This window comes from Tribolium castaneum, chromosome 1 (genome assembly GCF_031307605.1).
Source record: "Tribolium castaneum strain GA2 chromosome 1, icTriCast1.1, whole genome shotgun sequence".
NCBI lineage: Eukaryota > Metazoa > Arthropoda > Insecta > Coleoptera > Tenebrionidae > Tribolium > Tribolium castaneum.
The window spans coordinates 4,949,305-4,966,397 of record NC_087394.1 but is presented as its reverse complement, the minus strand read 5'-3'; the positions used below and the strand labels follow the sequence as shown (position 1 = coordinate 4,966,397).

Genomic DNA, 17,093 nt, shown 5'->3' with positions numbered 1-17,093 from the left:
TGGCAGCGCCGTTTCAGTGTCACCAGTCAATCACGCATCCCGGATGCCCGGATTGGTCCCGGAAATGAATAATTAGGGTTGCACTCGTGTTTTCCCAAGTGTTTTGCCCCGAAAATCGCTCCGTGTTATGTTTTTCGGCCTTTTGTGCGCGTTTTTTGAGCAATAGTCAGTTTTTCGCGTGTTTACATTGTGATAATTCCGAGGCAAAAGGGTGAGTAAGCGACCTATTTTTTCCCGAGTTATTTATGGCGACTTAACCTTTTGTTGTTATTTAGCAAAATGGCCACGACTGAGCAGTTTTCGTTACGTTGGAACAATTTCCATTCTAACCTCACTGCGGGCTTCCATGAGCTGCTCGAATCCTCGGAAATGGTCGATGTCACGTTGGCTGTGGAAGGGCACTTTTTTCAGGCCCATAAAGTCGTGCTTTCGATATGTAGCCCCTATTTTAAGCAAATGTTTAAAGTCAATCCCTGCAAACACCCCATCGTTATCCTCAAGGACGTGGCTCATGACAACATGAAGGACATCCTGGAGTTCATGTACATGGGGGAGGTGAACGTCCTGAGGGAGAATCTCGCCACGTTTTTGCGCACGGCGGAGCTGCTCCAGGTCAAGGGATTGACGGGAGATGACTCGGTAAGGATTGGAATTTTCCAGTTGATAAATTTGTTGGTTGTTTACATACAAGAATATTTTGTCCAGACAAAACATGTTTATCGTTAATTTATTTTGCAAAAATTGTCATCAACCTGTGTCTAGATAGCTGGTGATAGGCGGCCTCCAGGGTTGCCACAAGCCTAAATTTAAATTATTTTTTTGCTTAATATCGTCATTAAACCAAAAAGCATTGAATGTGTTGTAAATTTTAGTTGACGTTTCGATTTATGAAGCATAAGGCAAAGTTTTACAATATTGCCAATTAAATTTTCCGGTTTTATGATCCACTTTTATGGCTTGTGTGATAATGGTGATAACGATGTAATCTACTGGGTTCGCTTGTCATTTCCTTGAATGAGGTTTAAGATAGTAGCGTTTTGATTGTTTCCATTTTTACAAGTTTTTAAATTTGTCGCTTTTTTGTTAAAATAGGCCACGGTTACGAGAGAGATATCAATTACTATATCATAAAAAACAAGATTAGCAATTTTGAAATTGCTTTTCGGGAAAATACACCTTCATAATTCGAACTTAACGGTTGCTATAGACAGAATTAATACTTTTTTTACCAACAGATGGCACGAGAATGCAGAAATCGGAATTAAATACAAATTTTCAATTTTTGGAAATTTTGGCTTCATAGATTTTCGATTATCGTTCGAGATATTTCGTTATTTCCGATCTATTCGTGACTTGTGCCATCATTTGTCATTTTTTACAAAGAAAAACTATGTGCAATTTTGATCTGTACGTGCTTCGTTTATGAGTTTGTATTGAAAATTGGAAATTGACAAACCTCGAAGAAAAACAAAGGTTATAACAAGAGAAAAGTTGTGTGAAAAAAGGTAATATTATAAAAACACATTTTGTGGACCCAATGGACAAGAATAAGGTGGAAGCTGTGGTGCTTTCTTTGGAGTATTTTTCCATTGGAATAGTATTGTAATAAAACCAAATAAGTGTTTAAAAAAAAGAAAAAAAAATTACGAGTAGCAAAAAACAAACTTGCGGATATTTATAAGTTCTTTGCATTAGCTGAAATTAAAGTTGGATCTTTTAGAGGCTATATATTTTATAGTGATAATATTGTGTAAAATTGTTGTGTTGTCTGTTAAAAAAAAGTCAACAGCTTTATCAGTATCAGATATTTTTTTTTATATATTTTATTTTTTATCTACGCTAATAAAACTACTCCGTTGACCACTAAAGTTGGATTTTTTTGATAACTATTATATTATTATAATAATTTATTACAAAATCTAAGTAAAACAGAAAGAATTGGCAGCTATTTTTCTTATATTAAAATAATAAAAACCAATTACTAATTAGTGTATTCATTTATTTTTGTTTTTTTTAATTAAAATACACCTCAATTATAATTTTTTGAAATACAGTTAATCTTTGAACATGACAAATTTGTTTGGAATTATGAAACCGTTTTCTGTGAGGAATTATTTGCGTACAAACTTTATATTTTCTGTCTTTTTTTTTAAATACGTATTTTTTAAATTTATTGTAATAAATTAATTTGTTGATTTATCGATAATGTTATTATTTGATTATAAAAATTTGAGTTGATGCAAAATTGAGTCGTGTCACAGGGATATTTTTACTATATCTCAGAAATAATCAGCCAGAAATAAGCATTTTTTACTAAAGATTTTTTTTCAGTATTTGTCTCTTACTATAATAAAAATTAATTAATAAATTCATTAATTAAATCACTGCACAAAAATAATGCTTCTGATGTCTTTCTAAAACAAAAATATGTAAAAAAAATGTCTCAAAAAGTAGTTGTTTAAAAATTGAAACAGACGTAATTTTGGTGTTAGGAACAATTTTGTGCACGTGTTTTTTGCACAAAAGATCAATTATTTTAAGCATCGTTTGCTGGTACTCGAAATTATAAAATTTCGATTAATTCATATTTTAATAATTTGAATTTTATTAATATATTTTTAATTAATTAATTGTAAGGTGTTGTGGAAAAATTCTGAAAATTTTACTGTATTTGTAGTTTTGGAAATACAGTTAAAAATACTTTTTGCAGACTCACCTTGTATGTGTTTGATTTATGCGTTTTTGCATTATAATGGACGAACTTTTGATAACTCAAATTTTTTGATAACTTGGATGATTAATGACTTTGAATTGCGCAGCACGAAAGTTCTGAAATCCTAACATTTTTTATTCGATAACTCGAACAGTCGAACTTCAATAAACCGAATTTCTTGATATCTCGAACTTTTTTATCGAACCTTCCTCTCATCATTCAAACATTAAGTCCATAGCGACAATTTTTTACGTAATTTTTGCACAAAACAACATTAATTCATTTTTTTTTCTATTTTTTATATTTCTTTCTTGTACAAATTATATATTTTTTATTTTACTTTTTTTTATTTGTTTTTTTTTTGATGACGCGAATTTTTTTTCGGTGGCTTGAACTATACTCCCAACAGCCTATTCAAATTATCGAAGTTCGACTGTTTTATTATGAATTCACAACATTATATTCGTTTTCTTAAAAGTGTAGGAGTTAGAAAAGCGAATAATTTATTTGATATTATTTGTTTGAATTATAACAAGTAATAATTAAGACAAATAATTAATTACTCGTATTTTAATGTTTGTTGGCCTTGTCCATGAACTTGATATAGAACGCTCAAAAAACAGAGCAATCTCATTTTTTCAAAACGATTTTACTGGAAGTGATCTAACAGAAAGCGTTTTTATTCTAATTTCGATTGAAACAACAGAGAAATAATTTAAGTGACCCTAAAACTGTATGCAAATATTTCGGAGTTATACAGTTATAACAATTTTATGTTTTTTTCGGTATAATGTTTATCTGTGTGGATATCTCATGTTTCAATAATTTTTTATTTTTGTACTTTTGTACATTATTTTTGTCCTACTTACAAAGCACGAAACTGACGCTTTGATCTACTCGCTTCGTTCGTTCGTGTTTCAAACTTTTTCCACCAAGCTATGTTTTTTTTCTTTTTTTTCAGAGTGAGACTTCGTCTCGCAAAGACGACAAATCGGAATCAATCGCCGATAACGAAGATGACCCCGACCTCTCCCAATTTAATCATTTAATCGACTCAGATGTGGAGTTACCGCCTTATACAACCCCTAGAGTTCCTACACCGCCGCCCTTAAATGTGAAACGTCAAGCCAAATCGTCAATCCAAAACTCAAGTAGCAAACGAGCCAAATCCGAGTCATTGCCCAATAAGCCGATAAAAGTGGAAACTGAAGTCAATACGCCTCAAAATGACGAAAACGATTTTTCCGAAAGTAATCCTACTCTCAAGCCGGAAAAAAGTGTAACCGAACTGGACGAAGCCAAAGATAACTTGAAACAGATCTTAGAAAATAATTTTACAAGTGCTGCAAACACCGATGCAAATTTAAGCGATCAAGGTGAGTTCGTCCGAGTGACGTTTGTTTTTTTTTTTGTTAGCATGTAGTTGCTTCGTATTTTAATTTTAATTATTATTTATTTACGCTTGAAATTGTGCGATTGTGTCGAAACCGGTTTGATGTGGTCGGTTAGTAATTGCTGATTCATTTCTAATAATATTTGAATTTTCGGTCGTCATTGCAGGCGTTTTAGTTGTTTATTTTTCAGTTTGTGTTTTTTGATTTAATTTGCGTTTGTTGTTTGTTTGTTTTACTTGCATGGTAAGTAGGATGTTTGTGTAACAGATTACTAATACCTTATTTAGTGTTTTGATGAACATTTTTACAGCCACTTGTCACACTTGTGGAAAAGTGATGCGGAAAAGCAGTATAAGAAGACACATGATCGATGTACATTTTCCGACACAACAGTTACCCTGTGATTTATGCCATAAACTATTCAAAACGGCAAATAGTCTAACCACTCATCTCATTACCATTCATAGACAATTAAAGTCGGACAGATACAAAATTAAACAGTTTGAGAAATAAACTGTAGTGAAAAGAACAGACAATAATTGTCCAAGTTGTTGAATTATTGTGATATTTTATTGTTGTTTATGAATCTGTTGAAAAGAAGTTTTTTTGGCTTTAATGAAAGATGAGAGCTGATTTTTGACAAGTGGCCCCACGTTGGGCGCCACTGCTTTGTAATAAAGGAATGGAAAACATGTACAAAAAAGTGGCACCCAACGTGGGGCCATTTCGTAACACAAGTGTTTTCGTTCCAGTTATTTTTTTAAATAATCTCGATAGTAAAAGAGTAAAAATAAATAAAATGCTTGTAAATTTGTGGATTGGACCATTTTTTTACACATTGAGTCAGTCAGATTGACTTTGAATATTCATTATCTAATAAAATATTAAGACAAATTTAAAATAAAAGAACTACTTTTTTATGAATCATTCTATAAGATGTGGGAGAAAATCAGCGAACCGTTTGGTTCAATTTATTTAATTAGCGCCATCTAAAGGTTGTTTGGACATTGACAAGAATTAGAAAAAAATATACTCGTACATATGCACTTACAGGTTGTTCTGTCTATAATTTATATGGGAGTTCTAGTTATGATATTCTTGTGAAAATTTGTATAAATACCAATTTTTGAAGTAAAATTGCAAAGTTTAAAAAAATCTTAAATACTAATTCTAAAACGGCTAGTTTTAGCTGATGAAAAATTTCTTACAATAATCCGAGTAAAGCAAAAACGCTATAAGAAACAATTTTTTTTTGGAAATAAGAAAGTTTCTACTGACTTTCGATTTTTTTTGTTCAGATTAAGAAATTTAGTGGTTTTTCAGAAACTAGTGGTTTTTGAGAAGCCATACGGCTTTGGTGCTTTTTCAGTTGCCTTTCTGACTGAAAAATTATTCTAGAAATAGACAATATAAGAAATGTTAATTCCAATTTTCTGTTTTTTTTGTTCGGTTTCTTAAAACTGTGCTTAAGAAATTATACTTTTCCTAACCACTTTATTGATTTTTGTCTTGTTTTTGCGGAATAATTGCAAAAACCTAATGGATTATGACTGAGTATACATTTTCGAATGAATATTATTACTATAACTTACAGTACTTCTAAAGTGGGGTTTAGATGGAACACGCTGTATACAAGGTGTCTCTGCTAAAAGTATTTTAGCTGTATCTCGAAAATTGTAACTCACAGAAATCAGTGTTTATTATTGAATTCTTAATTTTTTTCTCTTTGCATGTGGGTTTTTTCAGAATCTTTTTACAGTTTCTTATCACTATTAATTAATTAATTAAAATATGTATCAATATATATTTTATGATTTTTTGTGTCATTATAAAACAAATACTGTTTAAATGATGTTTTGAGCAAAAAATACATAACAAAATAATTGTTGCTAGCCTCAGAATTACGTTTACAGTGAAACCTCCATTATCCGGCCCCTTCATGGACAATTCGAATAACTGAGAAAATACTAATAGAGTCTCAATTTTTTAGTTGTTGGCTTTATAGAAATTGGTTAATTTTGTTAAGGAATTTCCAAAGATTTTCTGTGAGTTCTAGTTTTTTGGAGATGTTTGAAAGAAAAAGAAAAATTGAACATAAAAAAGTTAATAAAAAAATCAACAATAGAATTATGAAACACAATCATGATACTGATTCTAAAACTTGAAACAGGTAATCTAATTTTTTTAATTTTGCTTTTGCGTGAAACCTGAACTGAGAAACACGGATCATCGAGGTTCTACTGTACTAATTTTTTTGTTTAATTAATTATTTCTTGGGGCTAATGAAATTTTTTTACATATTTTTAGAGTGACATAAGAAATAGTAATTTTTTTGTACAGTGATTACCTAATTAATTTTATTTAGAGGAAATTATGGATGAATTCTAAAAAAATTACATGCATTGTGAAAAATATAAATTATTTAGTAGCAAACGCTGATCGGTATGCGATAATTCGATTTTGAGACATTATATTTCTAGTAGAGTCATCTTGTATACAGGGTGAGTTTATTAAAAGTATGTACATTTTTACTATAACTCAAAAACTAATAGTCGCACAGAATTTAGCGTTTGCTGTTAAATGATTTTATATGTTTCTCTAAGCTTGTAATTTTTTTAATATAATTGAAATAATTTTTTATGAATTAATTAATTACTATTAAGTAGCAACAATAATTGTTAACTCTTGTTCTTGTGTCACTTGAGAAAAAGCGAAACTTTAAAGTTGTTTTGTGATAAACATCTTTTGAAAAATTTTCCTAGCTCTATGTATTATTAAAAATTGTATGTAAAAATTAAAAATTCTGGGTAAACGTCATTTTGTCAGAAAACATTAAAACATACTAAAAATTATAAAATTTTGATCAATTACTGTTTTCATATTTTTAATTTTATTGATTTAATAAGTTAATCTTACTTATAAGGAATAGTAGAAAAATTCTAAAAAAAATTACATACATAGCCAACGCTGATTTCTGTACGACTATTAGTTTTTTGAGATATAGTGAAAAATCTTTTAGCAGACTCACCCCGTATGTAATGAACAGCATTTTTTTCTGTAAAAGTGCCTCCTTATCATAAAATCAGGCCTCATCTTTGGGCCGTTTACTGAAATTTGTGGCATATCATGACTCCTGTATCATAGTTTCGAAATAAACTTCCTCCACTAACAACTGTGTTTTAATTTGCCTGCCTAACAACTTTTCTCGTCGCAAAGCTCGGACTGTCCGAAGTAAGAATAGTCGCATGTTGTGCATACCGCAGCCGACTCGCAATTAATTGTTCATTGAATTTAGGGAAACCGGAAACGAAATGCATCAACAGACATTCGTATCAATGCGAGAAATGCTACAAAAAATTCTCGAGGAGAGATCATCTACGAACGCACGAGAAAAACATACACGGAGAGGACGCCGGACCGTTTGTTTGTGTCATTTGTTCGCAATTGTATAAAAACACGGAAAGTTTGCGAAAGCACATCGCCAAGTTTCATTTTCCGAAAATGAGCGAAGTTAATCAGAAGGTTGAGGTGAAGGCTTGATTTTTTTGGTGTAAATTGTTTAGGTTATTGGATAGTGCCGTCACTTGTTTTTGAAGTGTTAGGTTTAGAATTTGTATTTGTAAATTTGATTATTTAACCAGTTTCGACCTAAGAACATGACATTTTCTTTTATTTTTTGCTAGTCAGGTTGTATTTTGTATTTTTCAACTACCAGAAAAGACTTTATTTAATTCTTACTGTAGTGACACAAAACATAGATATTTAATTTTTTTCTATTGTTATTATATAACTGTTATGGTGATTTATATTAAATTTCGTTTTATGTTATTATAGTGTAAGTGCCTTATGTATTTCATGTCGTAATAAATTGGTTATCCAAAGTTTTGTTTGTCTTGTTTTTCAATCATGATTTCTCCTTTTTGCCTTTCAGGTTTTTACAACTTTTGCGGACAAAATATTTCATAATTTTATTACTGGAATAAAAAGTCAGGAAAAGTCTTAAGCGCGTTTTTCTGATTGTTTTTGTGGTTTTTCTTTTTTTTCCCAAAAATTGAAAAAGAAAATCTGAATTTTGGGACCAATTCAGAAATTTTTGTTTCATGTTACTTATATTTGCGTTTCTGGCTGAAAAGTTAAGCCTAAAAACTAATTTTTTACTGAGTTTAATGTTTTTTTTTTTGTTTTAAAATTTATAAATGCGAAAAAAAACTCAGAGAAGGTCAAAATTATATTGTTTTTGACCGAATTTAATGGTTTTTAGCTAATTTGGTATTTTTTTTCGATTTGTTTTGCATGAAAATGTGTCGCCCAAAAATGCAAAATAGTTTTTTTTGTTAAGTTTGACGAAATTTTAGTGATTTCAGAAACTTGAACTTTTGAAGGAATATTTTTGAATTAATAATATGGTGAGTTTTTGGTTTGTTTTTGACGAAATTTTCCTAAACAATTACCTTTATGACTGAAAAATTTTGCCTGAGAAGGCAAAGTAAAGGATTTTGTTTGCTTTTTTCGTACGGTTTTGAGAAATCTTTTGATAAAACTGAGCTCTTAAACTCTTAAAAGGCAAAAATTATACTATTTTCTTCACAATTCATTGATTTTTGGTTGTTTTTTCTGAAATAAATGCTAGAAAAACGTGGTTCAATTTTACGGTTTTTTTTATCAAAATTTGTTAAACAGTTGCGTTTTTCTGGTTAAAAATATGCTTAATCGTTCGAAAAAAAAGGCTAAAGAACTATATTTTCGATATATTTTTTGGTTCAGTTTATCAGAATTTGGCGGAAAAAGTGCTATGCTTAAAAAAATGCTTGTACTTTCGTATAAGGCGAAGATTACACTATTTTCGACCTAATTTAGTGTTTTTCTAAGCTGTTTTTTTTTTTGGGAAATTTTGTGAAATAATTGCAGTTTTGTTTGGAAAACAATGTAAACGCAATTCGTTGATTTTTCGGCTTATTTTTACAAAATTTTGCTAAACATTTTCGTCTTTGACCGAAAAATACGTCCAAAAAGTCACAGTAACGTAATTTTTGACCCAAATATTTTGTTCGGTTTAGAGGATTCTTAAAAAAATTATTTTGAATTGATTGAATTCTCAAAGAAAGCAAAAATTAGACCATTTCGTCCTCATTTAATGATATTTGACAATTTAACACGAATTGATTGAAAGTTGTTATTAAACGCTTAGAAAATACGAAATTAACTTTATTTTCGAACTGATTTGTTTGTTTTTTAATTTATTTTAGATAAAAATTCGCTAAATAATTGAACAGTCTTTTTGGAAAATGTACTAAATCGCTCAAAAAAGCCAAACAACTCGATGTTTTTTTTTTGAAAATTTAGCTTATTTTTTTTAGCTAGTTTTTGGTAAAATGTGCGAAACAATAATTACGTTTTTGTCTTAAAAAAGGTAGAAATAATGCCTTACTTTACTCAACTTGGCCATTTCTGAATAAGAAGACTAATTAAACTGAAAAACTCCAAAATTGAACTTTTTGAGAATATTTTGATTTATTTTTACGAAATTTGTTAAATATCAGTTGCGCTTCTGACAGACAAATTATCATTAAAAAGGCTGTTTTTCAGAGGACTAAAACAACACCATTTTAATTAATCAGTCATTGATGGTTTTTGGCTGATTTTTGAGTAATTATGTGAATTAATTTGCTAAAAAACCATCTAAAATGCCAGAAGTAGATTCATTTTCGACTCAGTTGAGTTAAAAACACTGAGTGACCTACGGACTTTATTTCAATAAATATAAATTTTAGCCTAAGCTTTTATTTTGGGAGTTCTGACGAATCAATAATGATCTCAAAATTTCTCATTCTACTGTACTAATTTTTTTGTTTAATTAATTATTTCTTGTGGCTAATGATATTTTTTTACATATTTTTGTACAAAACTTCAAATCGTTTGTTTTAGAATGACATAAGAAATAGTAATTTTTTGTACAGTGATTACCTAATTAATTTTATTTGGAGGAAATTATGGATAAATTCTAAAAAAATCACATACATTGTGAAAAATACAAATTATTTAGTAGCAAACGCTGATTGGTATGCGATAATTCAATTTTGAGACATTATATTTCTAGCAGAGTCATCTTGTATACAGGGTGAGTCTACTAAAAGTATGTATATTTTTACTATAACTCAAAAACTAAAGGTTGCACAGAATTTAGCGTTTGCTGTTAAATGATTTTATATGTTTCTCTAAGCTTCTAATTTTTTTAATATAATTGAAATTAATTTTTGATGAATTAATTAATTACTATTAAGTAGCAACAATAATTGTTATCTCTTGTTCTTGTGTCACCTGAGAAAAAGCGATACTTTAAAGTTGTTTCGTGATAAACATCATTTAAAAAATTTTGCTAGCTCTAACAACAATTAATTATGTAAAAATTAAAAATTCTGGGTAAACGTCATTTTGTTAGAAAACATTAAAACATACTAAAAATTATAAAATTTTGATCAATGACTGTTTTCATATTTTTTATTTTATTGATTTAATTAGTTAATCTTAATTATAAGGAATAGTAGAAGAATTTAAAAAAAAATCACATACATAGAGAAAAACATTAAATCCTTCATAGCAAACGCTGATTTCTGTACGACTACTAGTTTTTGGGATATAGTGAAAAATACTTTTAGCAGACACACCCCGTATGTAATTTAAAAAAAGGTAGAAATAATGCCATACACTACTCATCTTGGCCATTTCTGAATAAAAAACACAAATTAAACTGAAAAACTTTTTTTACGAAATTTGGTAAATATCAGTTGCGCTTCTGACAGACAAATTATCATTAAAAAAGGCCGTTTTATGATTTTTTGTCGTTCGAATCAATAATGATCTCAAAATTTCTCATTTTCACCAAAATAGCTTCTAGTGTCGTGTAATCCATCTAGTCTTAAATTTTGAGACCGTCTCCCCGGTTTTCTCCAATCCGGTGTGACAGTCTTTGGTTGTTGGTGTGCTGGGTTTTGTAAATACCGCGCTCTGAGGTAATATACAGTCTTCTGTTAATATTTTCATTCTATTTTGCTTGGTTTCAGATGAGAAATACTCGCCGGAGCAGAAAGTGTACGTTTACTGCCCGTACTGTTATCGCAAGTTCGTCAATCGCTATAATCTGAAGGTGCACATCCGAGACAAGCACGAGGACAGCCCCAGCGACTTAGACTGTAGGGTTTGTGGTAAGGTAATGCGAAATAGGAGCTGTCTACGCGTACACATGTACCACCATCGCAAGCAGCAATTGGAGGCCACGTGCGCCGTTCCAATCAGTTAACAATTTTTTATTTTTGCTCATTGTGCACAGCTCTAGGTTAGGGATTTTTTTGTTGTGTTATATTTATTTCATAGGCTGTTACGTTCCAAATTCGGGCGGGCGCAGGTTGGACGCGATAACTACCTCGACTGAAACTAAATTCGAGTATTAACCAGTCTTTTGTATTGGACAACCTGGCTAAAGTACTACAGGGTGAGTCTGTTTGAAATATATTTTAACTTTTTCCCAAAATTGATTTTTTTCACTATTCTTTATAATAAATATTGACTGATTGTTTTTTTTCTGAAATTGTTCGTAAAGTAGTACTCTTCAGTACTCATATGTCATTGTACAATTTTAAGATAGTCTGTAAAGTGCGTGATGCTGATTTCATTTTTATTAGAAGTTCAAGAAGTTGCTTTTTATATAAAATACACAACCTCATCACTTTTTTTACATTATTTGAAATATATTTTAACTTTTTCTCAAAAATGATTTTTTTCCGATTTCTTTTTCACTATTCTTTATAATAAATACTGATTGATTTACTACGTTAATACTGCTGATGCTAAAAGGTTTTTTTCTAAAATCGTCCATAAAGTAGTACTCTTCAGTACTCATATGTCATTGTACAATTTTAAGATAGTCTGTAAAGTGCGACTGCTGATTTCATTTTTATTAGAAGTTCAAGAAATTGCTTTTTATATAAAAAGAGACAACCTCATCACTTTTTTACAATATTTGAAATATATTTTAACTTTTTCTCAAAACTGATTTTTTTCACTATTCTTTATAATAAATACTGATTGATTTACTACGTTAATACTGCTGATGCTAAAAGGTTTTTTTCTAAAATCGTCCGTAAGGTAGTACTCTTCAGTACTCATACGTCATTGTACAATTTTAAGATAGTCTGTAAAGTGCGTGATGCTGATTTCATTTTTATTAGAAGTTTTAGAAATTGCTTTTTATATAAAAAAAGACAATCTCATCACTTTTTTACAATATTTGAAATATATTTTAACTTTTTCTCAAAATTGATTTTTTCCGATTTTTTTTCACTATTCTTTCTAATAAATACTGATTGAGTTACTACGTTAATACTGCTGATGCTAAAAGGTTTTTTTCTGAAATCGTCCGTAAAGTAGTACTCTTCAGTACTCTTATGTCATTGTACAATTTTAAGATAGTCTGTAAAGTGCGTGATGCTGATTTCATTTTTATTAGAAGTTCAAGAAATTGCTTTTTATATAAAAAAGACAACCTCATCACTTTTTTACAATATCTGAAATATATTTTAACTTTTTCTCAAAATTGATTTTTTTCCGATTTTTTTTCACTATTCTTTATAATAAATACTGATTGATTTGCTACGTTAATACTGCTGATGCTAAAAGGTTTTTTTCTGAAATCGTCCGTAAAGTAGTACTCTTCAGTACTCTTATGTCATTGTACAATTTTAAGATAGTCTGTAAAGTGCGACTGCTGATTTCATTTTTATTAGAAGTTTTAGAAATTGCTTTTCATATAAAAAGAGACAACCTCATCACTTTTTTACAATATTTGAAATATATTTTAACTTTTTCTCAAAATTGATTTTTCCGATTTTTTTCACTATTCTTTATAATAAATACTGATTGATTTACTACGTTAATACTGCTAATGCTAAAAGGTTTTTTTCTGAAATCGTCCGTAAAGTAGTACTCTTCAGTACTCTTATATCATTGTACAATTTTAAGATAGTCTGTAAAGTGCGACTGCTGATTTCATTTTTATTAGAAGTTTTAGAAATTGCTTTTTATATAAAAAGAGACAATCTCATCACTTTTTTACAATATTTGAAATATATTTTAACTTTTTCTCAAAATTGATTTTTCCGATTTTTTTCACTATTCTTTATAATAAATACTGATTGATTTACTACGTTAATACTGCTGATGCTAAAAGGTTTTTTTCTAAAATGGTTCGTAAAGTAGTACCTTTCAGTACTCATACGTCATTGTACAATTTTAAGACAGTCTGCAAAGTGCGTGATGCTGATTTCATTTTTATTAGAAGTTTTAGAAATTGCTTTTTATATAAAAAAAGACAACCTCATCACTTTTTTACAATATTTGAAATATATTTTAACTTTTTCTCAAAATTGATTTTTTCCGATTTTTTTTCACTATTCTTTCTAATAAATACTGATTGAGTTACTACGTTAATACTGCTGATGCTAAAAGGTTTTTTTCTGAAATCGTCCGTAAAGTAGTACTCTTCAGTACTCTTATGTCATTGTACAATTTTAAGATAGTCTGTAAAGTGCGTGATGCTGATTTCATTTTTATTAGAAGTTCAAGAAATTGCTTTTTATATAAAAAAGACAACCTCATCACTTTTTTACAATATCTGAAATATATTTTAACTTTTTCTCAAAATTGATTTTTTTCCGATTTTTTTTCACTATTCTTTATAATAAATACTGATTGATTTGCTACGTTAATACTGCTGATGCTAAAAGGTTTTTTTCTGAAATCGTCCGTAAAGTAGTACTCTTCAGTACTCTTATGTCATTGTACAATTTTAAGATAGTCTGTAAAGTGCGACTGCTGATTTCATTTTTATTAGAAGTTTTAGAAATTGCTTTTCATATAAAAAGAGACAACCTCATCACTTTTTTACAATATTTGAAATATATTTTAACTTTTTCTCAAAATTGATTTTTCCGATTTTTTTCACTATTCTTTATAATAAATACTGATTGATTTACTACGTTAATACTGCTAATGCTAAAAGGTTTTTTTCTGAAATCGTCCGTAAAGTAGTACTCTTCAGTACTCTTATATCATTGTACAATTTTAAGATAGTCTGTAAAGTGCGACTGCTGATTTCATTTTTATTAGAAGTTTTAGAAATTGCTTTTTATATAAAAAGAGACAATCTCATCACTTTTTTACAATATTTGAAATATATTTTAACTTTTTCTCAAAATTGATTTTTCCGATTTTTTTCACTATTCTTTATAATAAATACTGATTGATTTACTACGTTAATACTGCTGATGCTAAAAGGTTTTTTTCTAAAATGGTTCGTAAAGTAGTACCTTTCAGTACTCATACGTCATTGTACAATTTTAAGACAGTCTGCAAAGTGCGTGATGCTGATTTCATTTTTATTAGAAGTTAAGTTTTAGAAATTGCTTTTTATATAAAAAGAGACAACCTCATCACTTTTTTACAATATTTGAAATGTATTTTAACTTTTTCTCAAAATTGATTTTTTTCGATTTTTTTTCACTATTCTTTATAATAAATACTGATTGATTTACTACGTTACTACTGCTAATGCTAAAAGGTTTTTTTCTGAAATCGTCCGTAAAGTAGTACTCTTCAGTACTCTTATATCATTGTACAATTTTAAGATAGTCTGTAAAGTGCGACTGCTGATTTCATTTTTATTAGAAGTTTTAGAAATTGCTTTTTATATAAAAAAGGACAACCTCATCATTTTTTTACAATAAATACTACTATTTACAATATTTACAGTGAATATTCCAAATAGTGTAATTTTGTTTGTTTTTTTTTAATATTTTTTTTTCAGTTAATTTTTGAAAAATTTTGGAAATATGTAAGACAGTTTGGCCATTTTTCGACTTATTTTTACGAAATTTTGCTAAACAGATGTGTCTCTGACGCAAAATACAAAAATATGTCCAAAAAAGGCAAAGTAATGTAATTTTTGACACAATTTAATTGTTTATTTTGTTGAAAGTCTTTAAAAAACGGACTTCCAAGCTTAAGATTCTTATTAAATGTTCAAACTACACTATTTTCGACCTAATTTAATGATTTTTGAAAAATTAACTCGAAATTATTGGCTGAAAGTAGTGATTAAACGTTTGAAAAATGCCAATAAACTTTAATTCTGATCTAATTTATTGCTGTTTCAGTAAATTTTTATATAAAGTTCTATAAGAATTTACTAAACAATTGCGAAAAAAAGTTTTATTCTTAAAAACATTTTTAAATGTAAAAAATAAGTTTCGACCAAATTTCGTGTTTTTTAGCTTATCTTTGAACAATAATCTGTATTATTATTTTTCTTTTAGTAAATAGTAGACGATCGATTTTTATTCATTTTAGTGCCAGGTAGATGAGTAAAAAACTGCAGATAAATTGGTAAAAACAGGCGCAAAAATAATGCTTTTACTCTATGGTCGAAAAATATAACTTTTACTTGTGGCATTTATTCATAAAAAGTATCCCCCACTGATTTATTTTTTTTTAATTTATTTACTATGTTGAAACTTTTTTTTATTTCAATAATTAATTTTTTTTGAACATATATTTTTTTTAATATTTCAATGCTTTCTTGAACCTTTCTGAAGCTTAAAGTATTACAGTTGGGAATTCAGCATTACTGATTTTTTTGCGGGAAATTTAATTTTAATTTTTTTTCTTTTTTTTATATGGTATTTCAAATTTAATTCTTTATACGACTACCAAAATTAATCCGCATTCTCGATGCAGTTGGTTTTTTCAACAGATTTAATGTTTTTATGAAATGTTGTCTCTTTTAAATAAAAAAAATACGCCATTTTTGTTGGTTCACAAAACGTGTCTTACAAAGTAAATAATTAATAGTTGTTATTATTACAAAAATATGTACAAAACGTCGATCATATTTTGTTTTTAAATAATGTAAGAAAAACAATCAGCGATTTAATATCAATAATGTAATTGAAACTTATCTATTACTAAGAATAGTTAAAAAAAATCACCTGCACAAAGAAAAAAGTAAGTCTTTAATGTCAGACGTTGGTTTTCATTTTCGATATAAAATTAAATATACTTTGAACAGACTGACCTTGTAAATAAGGTGAACAATATTATGAAACTGAGCGCTTTTTTCTTAAGCTATTTACGAACAAATTAAAATACTTTTTAGCTTTTTTTAAAACTTGTAATTGTGTAAATTGTGTAACTTTTTTTTAAGTTGATATTGAAACATTCATCTTTTCCTTAGTTTTTTAAATAATTTTGTGACCAATTGGCTTGGATTAAATTTCAGCTACGCTAAAGCGTTTTAGAAATGTGATAACTGATAAGTATGAAATTTTTTTAGCCAATATTTAATTCCAAATTCTGGTTAATCGAAATTTTTTTTTCTTATTTTATTGTTTTTGTTCAAGGATTTTTTTGGAAAACCAGAAACAATTTGACTTTTGTGTCTTAGCACTAATTATTTTTTCGGAAAGTGAATAGTTTACGTAAAAAAACGTTTGGTTCTATACTTTTGTTCACTTTAACATTCCATTTCGCCTGCATGTATGAACCAAATATGAGTTTTTGTTTATTTATGAGTTGTGGTACCATTTAATGCTGCTCTTTGTTTTTTTTTCTTCTTTAATTATTAACGGTTTTGTTGTTATGTTTTTGGATATAAGCATTTACTTGTGATAAATTAATTTTAATAGCACAATCACATTGGGTTCTGAACATTTGTATGTGTGTGTATGTCTGACATTCCATGTATGTTGTTAAGAAACGGGACCATTTTCTAATATTCTAACCAATATTAATAAACAAAAAAGTTGACCTAGTTATTTACCCGTTCTTTATTCCATATTTCCCGTGATATCCAGTACTTTAGCATTTAATGAAACTTATTTTATTGCAATAAAACAAACATTTGAATGTCAACTGTTCGTATCTTATCTCGCCAAAAA

General features: G+C 28.6%; 1 protein-coding gene across 3 annotated transcripts; it reads left to right on the top strand.

Moving 5' to 3' along the window:
- The first annotated feature begins 12 nt into the window (after positions 1-12).
- LOC660434 (broad-complex core protein) lies at positions 13-16,970 on the top strand. Of its 3 annotated transcripts, none has more exons than XM_966665.4 (4): positions 13-211; positions 276-639; positions 3,675-4,089; positions 11,169-16,970. In XM_966665.4, the coding sequence occupies exons 2-4, from the start codon at positions 280-282 to the stop codon at positions 11,402-11,404; spliced, it is 1,011 nt and encodes a 336-aa protein (XP_971758.1). In that variant the 5' UTR covers positions 13-211; positions 276-279; the 3' UTR covers positions 11,405-16,970. The 3 variants fall into 3 exon arrangements, with proteins under 3 accessions (XP_971758.1, XP_008196662.1, XP_008196660.1); XM_008198440.3 differs by lacking the exon at positions 11,169-16,970 and adding an exon at positions 4,418-7,279 and having other exon boundaries at positions 14-211; XM_008198438.3 differs by lacking the exon at positions 11,169-16,970 and adding an exon at positions 7,403-7,988 and having other exon boundaries at positions 19-211.
- Positions 16,971-17,093: the final 123 nt, after the last annotated feature.

Bases quoted from the DNA above. Each gene is read 5' to 3' on its own strand.
- LOC660434 (XM_008198438.3), top strand. From the start codon at position 280: ATGGCCACGACTGAGCAGTTTTCGTTACGTTGGAACAATTTCCATTCT. The intron at 640-3,674 runs GTAAGGATTGGA...CTTTTTTTTCAG, and splicing joins GATTGACGGGAGATGACTCG to AGTGAGACTTCGTCTCGCAA. The intron at 4,090-7,402 runs GTGAGTTCGTCC...CATTGAATTTAG, and splicing joins TGCAAATTTAAGCGATCAAG to GGAAACCGGAAACGAAATGC.